Source organism: Pithys albifrons, chromosome 13 (assembly GCF_047495875.1).
Source record: "Pithys albifrons albifrons isolate INPA30051 chromosome 13, PitAlb_v1, whole genome shotgun sequence".
In the NCBI taxonomy this organism is placed as follows: Eukaryota; Metazoa; Chordata; class Aves; order Passeriformes; family Thamnophilidae; genus Pithys; species Pithys albifrons.
The window spans coordinates 20,276,821-20,296,001 of NC_092470.1; the positions used below are offsets into that span (position 1 = coordinate 20,276,821).

The 19,181-nt window shown below is 50.2% G+C and overlaps 1 protein-coding gene across 2 annotated transcripts in view; it reads left to right on the top strand.

Annotated features, from left to right (window-relative positions):
- Window positions 1–19,005, top strand: part of SMAD3 (SMAD family member 3) — an 83,340-nt gene extending 64,335 nt beyond the window's left edge. The window contains exons 3-9 of one of the 2 annotated variants that reach the window (XM_071568877.1): window positions 496–600; window positions 1,694–1,768; window positions 2,790–2,840; window positions 8,039–8,251; window positions 9,430–9,567; window positions 12,742–12,886; window positions 14,581–19,005. In XM_071568877.1, the coding sequence (XP_071424978.1) occupies window positions 496–600; window positions 1,694–1,768; window positions 2,790–2,840; window positions 8,039–8,251; window positions 9,430–9,567; window positions 12,742–12,886; window positions 14,581–14,704 (851 nt within the window). In that variant the 3' untranslated portion in view covers window positions 14,705–19,005. Of the gene's footprint in view, window positions 1–495; window positions 631–1,693; window positions 1,769–2,789; window positions 2,841–8,038; window positions 8,252–9,429; window positions 9,568–12,741; window positions 12,887–14,580 lie in introns of both variants that reach the window. The other variant, XM_071568876.1, reaches the window with a different exon arrangement.
- Window positions 19,006–19,181: the final 176 nt, after the last annotated feature.

Sequence of the window (19,181 nt, forward strand, 5' to 3'; positions counted from 1 at the left end):
CTCATGTTTGCTCCACTCTGAGCCCTGCTGTGTGTGCCCTCGTGTTTGCCCCTCTCTGAGCTGTTTGCCCCCGTGTTTGCCCCTCTCTGAGCTGTGTTTGCCCCCGTGTTTGCCCCTCTCTGAGCCCTGCTGTGTTTGCCCCTCTCTGAGCTGTGTTTGCCCCTCTCTGAGCCCTGCTGTGTTTGCCCCTCTCTGAGCTGTGTTTGCCCCCGTGTTTGCCCCTCTCTGAGCTGTGTTTGCCCCTCTCTGAGCCCTGCTGTGTTTGCCCCTCTCTGAGCTGTGTTTGCCCCCGTGTTTGCCCCTCTCTGAGCTGTGTTTGCTCCCGTGTTTGCCCCTCTCTGAGCTGTGTTTGCCCCTCTCTGAGCTGTGTTTGCCCCTGTGTTTACCCCTCTCTGAGCCCTGCTGTGTTTGCCCCTCTCTGAGCTGTGTTTGCCCCCGTGTTTGCCCCTCTCTGAGCTGTGTTTGCCCCTCTCTGAGCTGTGTTTGCCCCCGCAGTGCTGCCCCCGGTGCTGGTGCCGCGGCACACGGAGATCCCGGCCGAGTTCCCTCCGCTGGATGACTACAGCCACTCCATCCCTGAGAACACTAACTTCCCAGCAGGTATCGAGCCCCAGAGCAACTACATTCCAGGTACCATCTGCCAGCACAGGGCAGGGGGCACAGGGGGCAGTGCTATGCCAGGCTGGATGCCCGGGGAGTCTTTCCGTGGTTGCTCCGGAGTGGGAACCTGAGCAAAAAGAGGTGCAAGTTCTGCATGTCCTTAAACTCACCTCTTCCCTTGGACACACTCAGTTGATTGGGAAATCTGGAGCTGACTGTGCCCTTAGCAGGGTTAGATTGGATTGAAATCCAGCCATTTTAATTGGAGTAAACCATTTTAATTGGAGTAAAACATTTTGGGATGGAATCGAGCTCTTCTATTTATGTATCTGTTTTACAAGCAATTTCCACCTTATTTGCATGGACAAACTCTGCAGCTGCACTCCAGGAGAGGAGAAATATGTGGACAGAAATCTCTGTCTCAGTGGCTTCAAGTTTTATGGGCTGAAAATCCAGATTTTTTTGTTTGCCCCTTCCTCTGCTGTTCACAGACAGGAGTGTCATCCTGGTTGGGTTGGCTCCTCCCTTCAGCAGCTTGAGGAAGAAAAGTAATAAGAAAGAATTTTGTCTCCTTGTGAATAACACAGTAAAGGGTTTGGGGGTCTAAAATCCAGATTTTTAATGGTTTGGGTGTCTAAAATCCAGGCTTTGAATTGTTTTGGTGTGTAAAATCCAGACTTTGAATGGTTTTGGGGTCTAAAATCCAGACTTGGGATGGTTTTAGTGTCGTAAATCCAGACTTGGGATGGTTTTGGGGTCTAAAATCCAGACTTGGGATGGTTTGAGGGTCTAAAATCCAGACTTGGGATGGTTTTAGTGTCTAAAATCCAGAGTTGGGATGGTTTTGGGGTCTAAAATCCAGACTTTGAATGGTTTGAGGGTCTAAAATCCAGACTTGGGATGGTTTTGGGGTCTAAAATGCAGACTTTGGATGGTTTTGGGGTCTAAAATCCAGACTTGGGATGGTTTTGGGGTCTAAAATCCAGACTTGGGATGGTTTTGGGGTCTAAAATGCAGACTTTGGATGGTTTTGGGGTCTAAAATCCAGACTTTTCATCCAGTTGCACTGAAGTTTGATAATTTTATGCTTTAGAGACCCCTCCTCCAGGCTATTTGAGTGAGGATGGAGAAACCAGTGACCACCAGATGAACCCCAGCATGGATGCAGGTGAGTCACCTCCTGCCTTTTGCTGCAGCTTTCTGGGTCACATCAGAGACCCTTTAAGAGCTTTTCTTTGGGCACGGCTGGTCAGGGGGTGGTTTGAGGTGGTTTATCCCTGTGGGAGGAGTGTAAGTGCACCTGAGATCTCCCAGAGCACAGGGCTGTGTGTTCTACAGCTGCTGGTGGAAGGGACAACATGGTCTGTTCTCTCCAAAATGCAGCTTCAGATTCTACTGAGCAGGAGCTGAAAGAGCAGAGACTCATCCAAGGGTGACAGTTTGTCTTGTGTTTGTGTCCAGGCACAGGGACAGTTTGTATGGAGCTGGCACTGCTCTGCAGAGGCATTTTTCTGACCATTTATTTAGATAATAAGGAAATAAATGAGATAAATTTAAATAATAATGATAAATTCAGATAATAAAGGAATCTGAACTTAAATGTCCAGTTTACCTGTGTTGCAAATGACCACAAACAGATTTGGTTTGAAGTGGGTTCACCATTTCAGTGCCTGGGTTTTCTCATTGCCAAGAAAACAAATAACCAGGTTTAGAATGGACCAAATTTAAGTGGTTGAGGATACAATTCTGGCAGTTGTTTGCTCAGATCTGTACAGCCTGATCCAGTACTCCATTATCCCAAAGCCAGGAAGATTTGTGGATACAAAGTGCTGTGTTTCCAACCTTCCTGAGTGTATTTTGTGCCTGGCAATGCAGAACCAAGACCTGTCCAGCTGCCTGAGTTTGAGTGGAGCTGTCCTGAGGATACCTGAAATTTTCCTGTGAAAGCTTCTCAGTTTGGGAAATTAATGGGTTAATCTTCAGAGAATATGCAGCAAGTTGATATAAGAGTAGATTTGGAAGCTCATGTGAGGAGTAATAACCATCAGAGAAGCTGCTGGTGTCACAGAGGAGACCTGAGTGAGCAGTGGGTTATCCCTCCAACAAGCCTGGGCAACACTGAGCATCTTTTGTGAGTGTTTTCCCTTGTGCAGGTGCCACAGCAATAATTACCCTGTCTTGCTTTTCAGGTTCTCCAAACTTATCACCCAACCCCATGTCTCCAGCACACAATAATCTGGGTAAGCACATGGTCTTGGGAACTGGGGGTAATTACAGAGTGACACGTTAATGGTGTTAGTTCTTGAGGTTGTGCACTTTTGATGAGCTTGTGGGCACTGCTGATGTTCCTGCCCCCTAATCCTCTTGGCTGTGATAACAGTGCTTCATAGAAATTCTACAAGAAATAAAGAAATCTGAACTTAGATCAGAGAGTTAAATAAAAGCCCAAGAAATGCTGGCAGATAAATAGCAGAAAGAATGAGGGAAGGACTGCAGCAAACCCACCCTTGGTTGGTTACGTGACTTTGCAGGGAAAATGTTCTTTTCTGTCTGTTTTGCTGCTGGGTTTGTGTTCTTCAGTTTTTAAAAGACACAGATTGAGGTTAAACTTTGTCTCCTGGAAAGTTCCTTGGTAAATTTGTAATGCTTAGTGGTCTCTTTTATAACATTCCAATGGTTTTAAACTGCCAGGGGGCAGGTTTGGATTAGATGTTAGGAAGGAATTCCTGGCTGGGAGGGTGGGCAGGTCCTGGCACAGGTGCCCAGAGAAGCTGTGGCTGCCCCATGTTGGGCAGATTGGATGGGCTTGGAGCAACCTGGGCTCGTGGAAGGTGTCCCTGCCCATGGCAGGGATGGGACTGGATGAGCTTTAAGTCCCTTTCCAAGCCAAACCACTCCAGGATTCTGTTCCCTGCCTGGCCAGGCTGTCCTTTATTTTCCTACCTGCAGACAAAGGTGTGATCTCCACCAGCTGGAGCTCATACCTGTTGGAATTGCTCTCCATGGTGTGCCATAAAAGCCCTCTCAGCTCTGCCTGGCTGCAGGTTCAGCTCTCCAACTGTTCATTATCCAGCAGACAGAGGCCACTTGAGATTACTCTTGAATAACCATGGCCATAAAGTTTACATCTGCTTTTAATCCTGGCACGGAGGACTTTGACCCTGCTCCAGGATTTGTCACTCATTGGCTGCCTTTGCATATCTTGGGGCTGTTGAAGAGGGAATTTCTTTCCCCTTCTTTTTTTTCCCCTTCTTTTTTCCCCCCTTCTTCTTTTTTCCCCCCTTCTTCTTTTTTCCCCCCTTCTTCTTTTTTCCCCCCTTCTTCTTTTTTCCCCCCTTCTTCTTTTTTCCCCCCTTCTTCTTTTTTCCCCCCTTCTTCTTTTTTCCCCCCTTCTTCTTTTTTCCCCCCTTCTTCTTTTTTCCCCCTTCTTCTTTTTTCCCCCTTCTTCTTTTTTCCCCTTCTTCTTTTTTCCCCTTCTTCTTTTTTCCCCTCCCTTCTTTTTTCCCCTCCCTTCTTTTTTCCCCTCCCTTCTTTTTTCCCCTCCCTTCTTTTTTCCCCTCCCTTCTTTTTTTCCCCTCCCTTCTTTTTTTCCCTCCCTTCTTTTTTTTTCCCTCCCTTCTTTTTTTTTCCCTCCCTTCATTTTTTTTCCCTCCCTTCTTCTTTTTTTCCCTCCCTTCTTTTTTTTTCCCTCCCTTCTTTTTTTTTCCCTCCCTTCTTTTTTTTTCCCTCCCTTCTTTTTTTTTCCCTCCCTTCTTTTTTTTTCCCCTCCCTTCTTTTTTTTCCCCTTCTTTTTTTTTCCTCCCTTCTTTTTTTCCCTCCCTTCTTTTTTTTCCCTCCCTTCTTTTTTTTCCCCTCCCTTCTTTTTTTTCCCCTCCCTTCTTTTTTTTCCCCTCCCTTCTTTTTTTTCCCCTTTGTTTTTTAGTATTGCCACAGTGACACAAATCTTTTATTTCTCTACCTGTTCCAGCCCAAGAAAAGAACACTTGGCTGAGTAACTTTTATCCCCATTGTGCTGCCTGGGAGCTGATGAGATTTTCTAGCAATTTTATTTTGTTTTTCAACCTAAAACTTAAAAGCCAATTACATGTAACAAAAGCAACCTGGCAAGCTGACTGTGCCTTAGAAAGCAGTTTCTAGGAAAGAGGCCCCATCCCTCCTAACAGGGCACTGGTTATTAACACATGGCAGGTGTCTCATGTGCTGTCTGGTGACACAAAATAAGTAGAAGCAGGTGAGGCTGGTTAACCCCAAGGAGTCTCTTTGTAGTCTAAGGAGCAGACAGCAGAAAAGCAGTTTAACTTACCAGCATTAAAAGATACCTTTAAAGTTTGCAAGCCAAATATTTATTGCTCTTAGACAAGAGCTGCCACAAACTAAAACCTTCTTGGGGCTTTTCATTTTGTTGTAGGGTTTTGCCTCTGAGGAAGGTAGAAAATAATAAGTAAATGAAAGGGAGGGCAGGGAGCTGAGCAACACTTCAAACTGTCCAAGGGCACAGTGGGCATCCTCTGTCCCTTGTAGATGGTTTATCTGCAACAGGGGGCTGTTGTAGCAGTGGGAGTGACCCCAGACCTTCAGCCTGGTGTTCCTGCAGCCCAGGAAGGGGCTGGACCTGCAGCACTCCTGCCTTTGCTGTGCTCTGTAATTCCATGGAAAAGCAGAACTCTCCACTGTCTGGGGCTGTACTTGGATCTGCAGAGTCAGATCAGGCTCCATGTGTTTGGGAAGGGAATGGAACAGAGATCTCCAAGCCCCAGCAGTGTGTGCAGTGAGGGAGCTCCCCACAGGGGAGCCTGGGGGTGTTCACAGCTTTGCCACCAAGAAAATGATGTCTCGGGGTTGATTTGCTTCTTTGACCAGAGCACATCCCTCAGTCACACAGACCTGGGAGCTCTGTGCTGGAAGTCCCTTTCCCAGAGGAAAGGCAGCTCTGCTCCAAGCAGAGAAGCAAAGAGAGCACACACAGCTCTTCATCTCCTCATTCCTGAGGAGGGAATTAGGATTAAAGCAGTCAGAAAACCTCTCATCAAACACAGCCACTGAGACCAGGATGGCAACTTGTCTTGTGCTCAGAGCACACGGAGAGGGAGCAGAGCAGGCAGGAGATTGTTCCCTCTGGAGGGAACAGGCAGGACTTTCATCTTCCAGGGAGGCTGCAGAGTGGGAACATCCCAGTGCTCAGGGGACACTCCTGGCAGCAAAGCTGTGCCGAGCTGGGGCTGGGTTGTGATCAAGGCAGAGTTTGCCTGGGTTTCATGTATCCTGTCTGAGCTGATTGTGTGTCCCCCCCAGGGTTCTCTGGCTTTAGCAGAGCTGCATTCTCTCCCTTTTCCCCAAACAATAAGCCATAAATTGAAAATGAATATTTAGGACAGCTCTAACACAAGAGGAAACTTGCTCATCCCAAGGCAGCTTAAGCTGAAGCTTCAAACTACAAATCACAGGGAAAAGCAGCATCATTAAAGCCTGGTTGCTGTTTTTAGAGGCAAGTTTTTCTTCAAGGCAGGATCTGTTGGTTTCTGTCTTTCCTCAAGCTGCAAATAGGCAGGAAATAAAACTTATGTCCGTCCTTCAGTGGGGAATCCACAGTTCCCTCAAGTCCCAACCAAGGGGAGGTGGTTTCTGAAGGAAAGGACCACGAATCCATGGAGAGCAATAAAGGCTTTGGTGTTTTTGTAACTTGAATTCTACCAAACTGAGGCTGTTACTTCAGGATCAACAGAAGGTGATTTGATTTTTCTGGAGCTGAGCAGCCTTTCAATTAGAGGCACTTGCTGAGGAGTAAGAGCACAGTCATGTGGAACAGGATCTGTTTTCTTAAGTGGGTGGACCCACCTTAGGAGACTGAGCAGTGCTGGTGTTTGCTGTGCCTCTCTGCAGCTCTGCTGAGAAACATGCTTGGTGTGGCAGTTCCCAGAGGGAAAACCAAAGGTGCCATCCAGGAGAAAAGGAGTAAACTTGGGTGGCTCCTGGATGTGTTCAGTATCTGCATATCAAGACAGGCACTTGCTTTGAGCTTGTTTAAAATGTGAGGAAGTGGCAGATAAAAGAAGCTGGGAATGGGCATCAGCTCCGAAATTCATGGCCTTTGAAGGCTGCTCAGGATTCCAGAGCTCCCCTGATGCACTTCTATAAATTCCTTCTGTGCTCTGAGCAAAGCTTGGAACAAAGCAGAAACCAAAGGGGGTTTGCTGATTGTTGGCTGCTTTGGGAACTCATCCAGTGCATACAGGGAGGAAACTGGGATGTGTTTGGGCTGCAGCCAGCCTGCTCCAACCTGTTCTAAAGGTTAGGGAGCAACAGCAGGGACCAGATGAGAAAAGACTCTCCAAACTCTGCAGGGACTCATCAGTGGGAGAGGAGGATGAGGTGGTAAAATCCTGGGTTTGCCTGTGTTGAGCTGAGCTCTTAAGCCCCACATTGGTGTTAGTGGTGTGGGAGCAGCAGATGGAAAAGCCTGTGGACAAAACCAGGCTTTGCTGCCTGGGGTAACTCTTGGGCCAGCTCTGGGCTGCCTTTGAGCACCTTTGGAATGAAGTGCTAAACTGGGGGGAGGACTGGAGGGAATTCTTCTCTTGCCCTGGATGTGGGGAATGGCACTCGGGAATGAGCTCAGTCTGCTTTGCACTCCCCTGCTCAGCCCGGGCTTGGCTCACAGCAGCTCTGGGCACCTTCCTGTGCTGTTTTTCCAGGAAATTTGACTTGAGCCTTCCTCTGCTGGAATCTCCTTGGCTTCAGTGGGAGCAGTTAAATCATTCCATGCCATTTGAGTGTCCCACCTTGCTGGGCTGTGAAGTGTTGTCTTCCTGAAAATGCCTCGATGTGCTCCTGAATTTGGGGCCCTTCTCTTCAGTCCAGGGGCTGAGGCAAAGCAGAACTCCCTGAAGAGATGAGCCACCACCTTTTGGGGGATGGATTTTCTTTGGATAAGGCCAAATGCACTGGGAGAAAATAGCTAATTTTTAGGTCACTTTGATGCCAGTGTTACACACAATTTGGGGCATATTTCAGACTCCTGGTTTCATCAGGGCCAGAGGGATCTTAGCAGAGTAAGAAGGAAAGTTGGACTTGCTGGCAATGAGTGCACAGTTTGTGCTCTGCTCTTTCCAAGGTTTTCTGTTCCTTACTTTTATCTCCTTTATGGTCCTGGCTATCTAAAAGTGATCCTTCCTTCATTTCATAGTAAAGCTACGTTGATTTTTTTCAATTTTCTGCAAGTCTGGAGCTGCTCCAGTGACACTTTGTGGTTGTTCCACGTGCCAAAAGCTTTGGGGGGTGACATCACCTTTTAGCTGCAGTGCATTAAAACCCATCAGGTCATTAAAGTTTCGTTCAAGTGAGCCTGAGGAGTGAAACAGGACAATATTTCAACCCAGCCCCTGTTTTTGGATCCTGCTGAGGGTGTGTGAGGAGTCACTTTGGCTCTGTGTTTGTGCAGACCTGCAGCCTGTCACCTACTGCGAGCCTGCCTTCTGGTGCTCCATCTCCTACTACGAGCTCAACCAGAGGGTGGGGGAGACCTTCCACGCCTCCCAGCCCTCCATGACCGTCGATGGCTTCACTGACCCCTCCAACTCCGAGCGCTTCTGCCTCGGCTTGTTGTCCAACGTCAACAGAAACGCCGCCGTGGAGCTCACCAGGCGACACATCGGTAATTCCCACCTCCCTTGGCTGCCTGCCCAGGGGATCCTTTCACTGAGCTCGTTGGCACAGAGCTTGGGTGGGTTTGGAACACTGGGCTTGGAATATCCATGGAGTTTTAGCAACACTGGGTGGGGTTTTTCCATAAAATCCCACTGAAAAATGCACCAGGAGCGTTAAAATGGCTGCGTGTAACAGAGACAGAATTCCATGTGTTGAGGTGAATGTCCATGAGGATCCCATGGATTCCTTTTCCCTCCTGCACTGTTTGGTTTTTCTCACTGACCTCTTGTAATTGGAGACTCAGTTCCTTGATTGGCATCTCAGTTTCCACTTTTCCTGCTTTTGCTGCAAGGTCCCATTCAGTGTGTGTTCAGTTAAACTCTAAATGGCCCAAACTGAAGCAGTTTTACTGAAAGGCAAAATTTCTCATGCTTTGCTCTTTTCTGCTGACTTCTCTCAAAACTGAACCTGCTTTTTGTCCTAATTTTGCACCCCTTTTAATATACAGGAGAATCCTGCCTTTCATATGGGAGGATCTTTTCTTACTTGTTTCAAATAAGATTTCTAGAACAAAAAACCCAACCCCCAGAAGGTTCAAAAATCAGATTTTAAATCCAGCAGGCTCCTTATGCTCTCTGGATGAAAGCAAGATATTCAAGTAGGAATGTGAGACCACAGCAAATGTTTATTTGAGCAGCCAAGATGGAATCCTGACTTTTGTTTCTTTATTAACTGAGATTTTAATGATTTGTGTAAACACCTCTGGGGGATGTATGTTTGTCCTTCTCCATAACCTCATCTCAGCCAACAGGCAGGGGTTGAAATGCTGTGTAATTTAATGCCAAATGCCTGAGTAAATAACCAAGCAGTTGTGTCCAGCTGTGGGTCTTCAGAAAGGGCTGGAAACCACATGTTAACTGGGAGAACCTTCCCATGGCAACCATCAGAGTGGTTTGGAGGGAGCTCTGGGAGGTGCTGAATGTCTGGGATTGCCAAGGGGGGCTGGAATTCCTAAATTGGTGCTTCTGCCTCCCAGTTTATTGGAGTGTTCCCTGGCATGAGTTTCCACCATCCATCCTTGAGGTACCCCAGAGCTGGCTCGGGCAGAGGTGTTGTCCCTCTCTGCCAGTCCTTGGGGCAGTTGGCAGGGGATGTCCCTGACCTGCCCCCTGTGCTGTCCCCCAGGGAGAGGAGTCCGGCTCTACTACATCGGCGGGGAGGTGTTTGCCGAGTGCCTGAGCGACAGCGCCATCTTCGTGCAGTCCCCGAACTGCAACCAGCGCTACGGCTGGCACCCTGCCACGGTGTGCAAGATCCCCCCAGGTAAGGGCAAGGGCTGGCACCCTGCCACGGTGTGCAAGATCCCCCCAGGTAAGGGCAAGGGCTGGCACCCTGCCACGGTGTGCAAGATCCCCCCAGGTAAGGGCAAGGGCTGGCACCCTGCCACGGTGTGCAAGATCCCCCCAGGTAAGGGCTGGCACCCTGCCACGGTGTGCAAGATCCCCCCAGGTAAGGGCAAGGGCTGGCACCCTGCCACGGTGTGCAAGATCCCCCCAGGTAAGGGCTGGCACCTTGCCACGGTGTGCAAGATCCCCCCAGGTAAGGGTAAGGGCTGGCACCCTGCCACGGTGTGCAAGATCCCCCCAGGTAAGGGACTGTCCCCAAAATCCCCCCAGGTAAGGGCTGTCCCTCTGCCACGGTGTGCAAGATCCCCCCAGGTAAGGGGCTGGTACCAGGTAAGGGCTGTCCCTCTGCCAGGGTGTGCAAGATGCCCCCAGGTAAGGGGTTGGCCACACCTTCTGCAAGATCCCCTCAGGTAAGGGGTTGGCCACACCTTCTGCAAGGTCCCCCCAGGTTAAGGAAGTGTCCACACCTTCCCCAGGATCCCCCCAGATGAGGGGCTGTCCCCCACAGCTCCACCTTCTGCTGGCAGGAACTTGCTGTGCCAAACTTTGGTCCTTTTCCAGGTGGCCATGGGTGTGCTCACCTCTGGTCTTGCTGATGATCAATAACTTTTCATGGAATCATGGAATGGTTTGGGTTGGAAAGGCCCCTAAAGGTCATCTCATCCCAGCCCCTGCCCTGGGCAGGGACACCTCCCACCAGCCCAGGGTGCTCCAAGCCCTGTCCAACCTGGCCTTGGACAAATCCAGGGATGAGGAATCCACAGCCTCTCTGGGAAACTTATTTTTTCCCCTTTCATGAGCAACTTGGCAATTCAAGCAGGGCATTTTTTAAAGCCTAAAGGATGAAGGGACTGATGAAGGAAGCTGCTGATATTCATAAAAATTGGAATAAATAGAACTTGAGAATCACAGAACCTTCTGAGCTGGAAGGGACCCACCAGGATCATCAGGACCAGCTCTTGAGAGAATGACCCACATGGGGACCAGACCCACCACCTTGGTGTTAGTGGCACCAGGCTCTGACCAACTGAGCTCATCTCGGGGTCTGAGCAGAACTTAGGGCAGAATCTGCCACTTGTTCCTTCAGTTTTCTATCAGTCCAGTGTTGAATTGTAATTATGTGCATAATTTTGTTTGTACCTTTCAGAAATTCTCTTTTATTTGGATTCACCCCTAATAGATTTCAGTTGTTACTTTTTTTCTGTTCTGTGCTAAGATTCCCCCCACCCTGTGGGACTGAGCTTTATTTTAGGGAAATCCCATTTGCACACACCTTGTTCTGGTTACAGTCTGATGTTTGCTGGAGAGTTACAAGAGAATTCCCTGCACCCATCCAGGCAGAAAATGCTTTTTTATTAGATCCATGGAAAAGAGCTGTTTGACATGGAATTTGGTTATTTAGCCAGGCTCCCAAAAGCTAATTTTTTACAGTCAAAAGTATGTATATATTTAAAAAATGGCCTTCTTTGTTTAGAAATATTTGAATGAAGATTGCTGTTCTTCTGAGAAGAGACCCACACGCTGTGGGCTCTGGCCCATCTCCATGGGATTCCTTCCTCAGATGTTTAGGAAGCAGCTGCCAGTGTGTGGCAAACATGCCTCAGTTCTGCAGCCACATCACAGGAGCCCCCCTGGCTGGAGCCAACTTGGGAAGGCACAAACCACCCCCATTTCCTCTCTCCATTCAGAGTTTGGCCACCAGCTCTCCCCACAGTCCTTGGCTGCCTTCTCAGCCTCAGCCTGAAATCTTTGCTGGGCTTGAAGCAGTTTCTTCTCTCCCTTGTTGTTCAAATCCAGTCCTTCCTGCTTCTCCTCATGGAGAGACGTGTTCCCACCCCCTCCTGAGGTCACTGTGATCCTCATCCAAGTCACTGCTCTTTGTCTGGCCCTGGAGCTTTCCCCCCTCCACCTCCCTGCCCCATGGGCTGTGCTTTTCCACGAGCCCAGAGTGGCTCCTGCAGCTGCTGAGAGGTCCCACTTTGCCCCACACACCCAGAGCAGATGCCAACGTGAGCCCAGCCCAGGAGAGGAGGCTCTCAAGTGGTTTTTAGAAAAGCACAATTCCTCACAGTCCAAATGGTTGTTTTCCAGCCCTGGCCCATATGGAATCCCAGAGGAGCAGGAGTTGTGTGCCAAGGTTTGGAGTTTCAGGTGTTTGTGGTTATCTGGGAGAAAGCAAGTGGAGCAATGCTGGGTTAGAGAGTGGTGCATTTATTTATTTGTTTAAACCATGAAGGTTGTTATTATATTTCACTTCAGCCCCCTAAGAACAGTTGAATAAATTGTTCTCAGTCTTTCAGCTGGGACTAAAATTCCAGTTTTAAAAGAAAAGTCCTTGGCATGTGATGGTGAAATGGAAGAGAGGATTTGATCAAGAGCAGCTTTGCCTCCAGCCCCAGCAGCCTTTTAACCCTCAGAGCTGCTTGTTGGCTGGGCTGAGTTGCTTCACTCCATCCTCCTGGCAGCCCCACCACCCCCAGGGAGCTCCTTCTTGTCTCCAGGCTTTGCTTTCCTCCCCTGGGCCCCCCAGTGTTGGAGTGTCATAGGCACAGCTGGGCTTTAAATCACAGCCTGAGGGAAGTGTTACCCAGGGGAGACAAGGAGGTTCCACAGGGGCATCCCAAGCCTGCTCTCCCCCCTCACAATCTGCTGTGGGTACCAGCACCCAGCACTGGAATGGGCTGCCCAGAGAGGGGGTGGGTTCTCCATCCCTGGAGGTGTTTAAGGTGGCACTGAATGAGAATCCACCATGTCTTGATCCAACCCCACTGTGATCACCAGCCCAGGGCACTCCGTGCCCTGGGCTGGTGATCACAGTAGGGCTGGATCAAGGGTTGGACTGGATGATCTCAGAGGTCTCTTCCAACCCAACTGATTCTGTGATTCTGTTCCCTGTGCTTTTCCCTCTTCAGCAGCTGAGCTGTGAGGATGTGCCCCCCTCTCTCCCTTCCTCTGCAGGGCAGTGTTTGAGGACCCTGAGGGTGGCATCCCATGGCAGAGCAGCCTGGGCTTTCCTGCCATCCTCAGTAAGACACAGATTTCTGGATCTCATTGAGCTGATGCCTCATCCTGTCATGTTCTCTCTCCACAGGCTGTAACCTGAAGATTTTTAACAACCAGGAGTTTGCTGCCCTGCTGGCACAGTCAGTGAACCAGGGCTTTGAGGCCGTGTACCAACTGACCAGGATGTGCACCATCCGCATGAGCTTCGTCAAGGGCTGGGGGGCAGAGTACAGGTCAGCCTGGGGGCACTGGGGGCACCTGGGGACACCTGGGGGGCACTGGGGGGCACTGGGGGGCACCTGGGGGGCACTGGGGGGCACTGGGGGCACCTGGGGGGCACCTGGGGGGCACTGGGGACACCTGGGGGCACTGGGGACACCTGGGAGGCACTGGGGGGCACTGGGGGGCACCTGGGGGGCACTGGGGGCACCTGGCTCTGGGCTGTTGCTTCCCCTCACTCCTGCCACTCCAGCCCAGCAGAGCTCTGCCAAGCTCTTAGTCCCCTTTAGGAGTGGGAATTAGCCCAGTGGCTGTGTAGGAACACAGATGGGTTGTAGCTGTTGGGGGGTGTTGATCCACCTCTGGTGTTTTCCCACCCTGTTTGTGTAAGACACACATTGTGTGATTTGTTGGGGGGTTTTGGTCCCACCTGTTTTTTCCCACCCTGTTTGTGTAAGACACACATTGGGCTGTAGCTGTTGGGGGTGTTGGTCCCACCTCTGTTTCCCCCCACCCTGTTTGTGTAAGACACACATTGGGCTGTAGCTGTTGAAGGGTGTTGGTCCCACCTCTGTTTTCCCACCCTGTTTGTGTAAGACACACATTGTGTGACTTGTTGGGGGGTGTTGATCCACCTCTGGTGTTTCCCACCCTGTTTGTGTAAGACACACATTGTGTGACTTGTTGGGGGGTGTTGATCCACCTCTGGTGTTTCCCACCCTGTTTGTGTAAGACACACATTGTGTGACTTGTTGGGGGGTGTTGATCCACCTCTGGTGTTTCCCACCCTGTTTGTGTAAGACACACATTGGGCTGTAGCTGTTGGAGGATGTTGGTCCCACCTCTGTTTTCCCCCCCACTGTTTGTGTAAGACACACATTTTGTGATTTGTTGGGGGGTTTTGGTCCCACCTGTTTTTTCCCGCCCTGTTTGTGTAAGACACACAGATGGGTTGTAGCTGTTGAAGGGTGTTGGTCCCACCTCTGGTGTTTCCCACCCTGTTTGTGTAAGACACACAGATGGGTTGTAGCTGTTGAAGGGTGTTGGTCCCACCTCTGGTGTTTCCCACCCTGTTTGTGTAAGACACACATTGTGTGATTCACCTGGAACACCACAAGGGTTTGGGACAAACCAAGAGCTGTACCTGAAGCACAGCAGATAAATCCAGATGGTCCATGTAGGGACTATATCAGGGGTTTTTCTTAAAATTCGATGTTTATTTGATGGTTTGAGTGTGTTAAGACTGTTCTGTTACCAGGACAGGGTCACAGAATCAGGGTGGTCTCTCTCCAGCACTTCCACCTTCTGCTAAAATCCAAAGATATGGTACAATGTCCTTGTCTTGTACACAGGGAAAGGGAACTCCCCTTGCTGTCTGATTAAAGTGGGTCTGCAAAATAAACCCCAAGGATTTTGCATAGATAAACACCTTCCTTTCCCTCAGGGAATCACCTGCCTGTGCCCAGGAATGTGAGCAGTAAAGGGGTTACATAGAGAGTTGCTGCTGTGGGATCATAACAAATGAAGGGGCAGGGTGGGTTTTTAGGAGAAAGGGGCAGCACAGCCCAGGAGCTGTTCCAGAGCAGGGCCATTCCTTTGGCCCCATGGAGGAATGTTGGCTAAGCAGGAAGGAAAGCTCAGGGGCTGTAAAACCTTCCCCACTGGTCAGGGTTTGTAAGTGATTCTTTGCTCCTCTCTCCCCTTGCAGGAGGCAGACAGTGACCAGCACTCCCTGCTGGATTGAGCTGCACCTCAATGGCCCTTTGCAGTGGCTGGACAAGGTCCTCACCCAGATGGGCTCCCCCAGCATCCGCTGCTCCAGTGTCTCCTAAGGAGCCCCCCGGGGGCAGTGGGGGCACAAAGACTCTGGAAAACCCTTAGCAAAACACATAGTAAACAAGTTCCCAGTTATTCAAGTGATGAGAAACAAACCTGCTTTAAAAGGAAAAAAAAAGAAGTGGGTTTTCTTTGTTGGTTTTTTTTAACTACCCCTTTAAGCCACTTCCACTGAAACTGTCGGCACTTTGGTTGGGATGCTCCTGGAATTTGGAGCTGGAGTTTGTCCTGAGAGAAGAACTGGATAGTGCTGTGGCTCCAGCTGGGTTGTTCCTGCTGGCTCTGGCTGTGTGAGCACACAGGACCCTCAGAGCTCCGAGGAGCCCTGCCCTGTGCCCAGCCCACCTGCAGGAGGTGTCCTGGGAGCAGCAGCCCCCGTGGGATGGATGACTCTGCTCCTGCATTCCTTCAGCCCTTCCCCAGCCACCTGAGCCAGCCCTGCAGGGCAGCACAGAGAGCATGGAAAGCACCCAAAGGAACCAATCCCCCAGTCATGTTCCTCAGAGGAAGGAATTGCCAACAGGGAGGCCGAGTCTCCGTGCCCAAGGGATGCAGCTGATGCCCTCTTGGATCACACCGGGTTGGAATGAAGCAAAAGGCCAAATTTAAGGCTCTTTCTGATGTTGCTGCAGTGACTTTTGGCTGGAGCTGCTCCCAGATGGACAGTTGTCTGTGGGCAGCTCTGCAGTGCTCAAGGCTTTGTTGTCTGCACTCTGTTGGCATTAACCACGGGAAGTTTGTGTTCTGTTCCCTCAGTGCTGGATGGCATTGCCCCTCCTGGAGCCCGAGGGGCAATGTGGAGTCTGTGTCCAGGTGGAGCAGGGCTGGGAGCCACCAGGGTCATCCTGAGGGGCAGCCTGGACAGCCCAGCCACAGCCCCTCTCTTTCAAACCTTTTCCAGCTGATGGAAATGCTCTGAGATGTGTTTTGGCCTGGAGGAATGGGGAGAGTGTGTATTTACTTGTATTATAAAATGTTCATTTTAAACATACATGCTCCAGACTGTTTAATATTTTTTTTCCCTGCAGCAACTGTCATGGCAAACAAATTCCACAACTGGAAAAAAACCCCTTAGCACTTGTTTTTATGGTTCACATTTGCCAAATAAGTCTCATAACTTTGTCAGTGCTGTCCAATTATCTGTTTCTTTATATCTGCAGTGAGTATCTTATGCATTTGTGCCAAAATATTAGAGGGGAGGGAGAAAGTCATCATCAGTTTCCTATGGAAATCTTTTTTTGTTGTTTTTTTTCTGTGTATGGAAGACAAACCAGCAGCTGGATGTGCTGTGGGAAGGACTGACTGGCTGGACCCTGGCAGGGGTTGTGGGAAGGGTTGGTGGTGCCAGCTGTGCTGCCAGCTGTGCCCATGGCAGTGCTGGAGTGCCCTGATCCTGGGGGAGGTGATGGGAGCCCCACTGCAAACACCTCCCAGGAATTTCCATGGACCTGCCCTTCCAATGTGCTTGTTTGAGACTTCCCTGTCCACCCCAGCAGCTGCTTTGCCAGAGCCACCCCTTGGAGTCCAGGATAGCAGAGCCCTGGGGGTCACTGCTGCTGTTTGAGGGGCACAGGGAGGGCTGTTCAGAGTTTGCTGCCAGAAACAAGAAACCACCTTTTTTAAGATGCAAACTTGGAATCCTGAGGAAGACTCTGGGTGGTGGATGTGCTCCTGGTGAGACAGCCCTTGGGAATATCCTCCTGCAGAGTCCTGCCTGGAGCTTTCCCTGCAGCACAGCCTGGAGCAGCACTGGAGCCTTTCTGGGCTGTGATTTGTCCTGGCTTTGCAGTGTCTGATGGGCCTGGGGCAGTGAGAGCAGTGTGGGAAACAGGATTTCCAGCTAGTTACACACTCTGTCACTGTCAGCATTTTATGTTCAGATTCAGGTTTCTAATCTTGTTGCAATCAGAAGTTTATCCTCACCTTTGTGGAAATGGTGGATTTTTGGCTGTTTAGTGAGAGGGGGAAAAAATCTGCTCTGTAAAATGGCCCAGGGCTCCTCCTGAGTGTCTTATTTGTTTATTTTAGTGACAACTGTGGTGGTTGTTCTCAGAATCCTGGAGGAGGTTGGACTCTGGTGCCTCCTGCATTAACAACACAAAGGACACCTCCAATTCCAGAGTCAGGGATTGGAGGTGTGTGCAGGAGCCCAGCCTGACCCAGAGCTCATGAGTGGGGATAAATCCCAACTTTAATAGGAATTCTGCAGAGTCACCTCCTCAGCCAGCCCAGATTCCTGCCAGGATCCAGATCTGGCTCTCCTTGTTGAAGGATAATTAATTGCTGGCTGTTATTAATCGAGGCCTTTTGAAAACCAGGATTCAGATGGTGCATAAAATCTTGGGTTAATCTCCCCTCATCATCATCCCTTAAGTGCCTTCCAGTGGCAAAGGTGAGCGGGGCCAGCAGTGCAGTGAGAGAAACCCGAGATTATCTGCACTGAAGTGTCCACTTCCTGCCCTTTGTTTGCCTCTCCCTGATTCCCAAAAGCTTTGGGGGCTCCAGAGGTACCTCAGGGAGTCAAGGGGAGAGTCCTGAGCCCGGACAAAGGCAGGGATAGGGCTGGGGGTGATCCCAGTGGCAGGGGTTGTAAGGATGGAAGAGAATTCCCATTCCTGGGGACACAAGGACAGGGAGCAGCACCCAGGGATTCCCATTCCCATTCCTGGGGACACCAAGGACAAGGAGCAGCACCCAGGGATTCCCATTCCCATTCCTGGGGACACCAAGGACAAGGAGCAGCACCCAGGGATTCCCATTCTTGGGGACACAAGGACAGGGAACAACACCCAGGAATTCCCATTCTTGGGGACTCCAAGGACAAGGAGCAGCACCCAGGGATTCCCATTCCTGGGGACACCAAGGACAGGGAACAGCACCCAGGAATTCCCATTCTTGGGGACTCCAAGGACAAGGAGCAGCACCCAGGGATTCCCATTCCTGGGGACACCAAGGGTGGCCCTGAAGGCACAGGTGGCTCTGCTGGGATTTGACTTTCCCTGGAAGTTTATGGATAAACAGCTTTGGTGTGTAGCACAGAGGGAAGTGCCCAGCCATGCCCTGGCTCAGGTTCCAGCTCCAGACTGGAATATCCTCTCCTTTCATGGCAGCCTGGGCTGCTCCCACCAGGATTTCCTACATTTTTGTTCCCAGGAGTGTCAGGAGCTTTGACTCTTCCTTGGTGTGGCTGCACAAGGTGACACCAACGGCCTTTGTGCTTTTCCATGGCTGTGGTGTTTGGCTGGTTGTTTTTTTTACTATTAATGTATTGAATTGCAGTTTGTATTTTGTGTTGAGCTTGTCTTACAAGTAACCCAGTGCTGTCCATTTGGTTTAATCTCCAGGAATCCGTGTGCACATGTACAGGGATGGAGAAATCCAATCCTAACTCATTTCCCCAGAGCTCTGGCTGCCCTTGTGTGCCAGGAAAAGGCTGAGGGGAACCTTTGAGTTACTCAGAGTTTCCTCTCTCCTGTGGAGCAGCAGAGTTGAACCCTCCAGAGGACTCCTTTGCAGGGTGGAGGATATTCAGGACTCATCTCAAGCAGCAAGTGTTGACATCTGTGCTTTGTGCTGCTTCCTAAGTGGAAAGGCACAGGGGGAAGGGCACAGTTCAGTGAAGGACTTCAGCCCAATCACAAAACATGCAGGAGCTTTCCTGGTTCTCTGAGGTACTGGGTGGGTGGGAGGGTGGAATTTCCCAGGCATGCCAAGCTGGGATGGGAAATAATCCCTCTGTAGTGGACAGAGTGGTGTGGTTGAGTTCATGTTTTTTACCATGTACATGCTTTTGTATTTATGTTGTCTTTGTTGGTTATTCAGATGACTCAAATAGTTAATTTTTAACAGAGAGGGCAATTAAGGGCTCAGAGTATTGAATATTCCATTTGTTCCTTGCTGAGGATTGCTGGGAATGAGGAGTTTGTGGTGTGAGAACAGAGCTGAGCACAGACCCTGTGAGTGAACCCTCCCCTGCCCACGGTGAGGGAGGTCCCACGTGGGCCCCTCGTGCTCTGCAGGGCTTGGTGAGGCTCTGAAAGGACAAGAGCTGGTACTGCAGAGCTGGTTGGTCCATCCTGCCCTCCCTGCAGGGTGTGGGTGCTGGGCAGCCCCCCCAGTGTGTCTGGGGGCACCTCCCACTCCCATGTTTGTGTAGTGGCAGAACTCCTGCCCTGGCTGGGCATCCCTGGCACCATTATCACTGTTTGTTACTCCAGAACTGTCCCATGTACGCCCTCCCCTTCCCATGTGAAACTGTAAGGTCTGTTTTTGACATTTTAATAAACTTTGATTTGAAAACTGAGGCTCCTGAGCACATCAGGGTGTTGGAAGGATGGATTTCAGGGCACAGACTGGCAGTCTGGAGTCTGGAAACCACAGGTGGTGGTTCAGAGGCAGCAGCAGCTCCAGGTTTGTGTAAGGAAGGTCATTCCCAGAGACCTCAGTGACATGTAGGACCTTCATTCTTTTTAC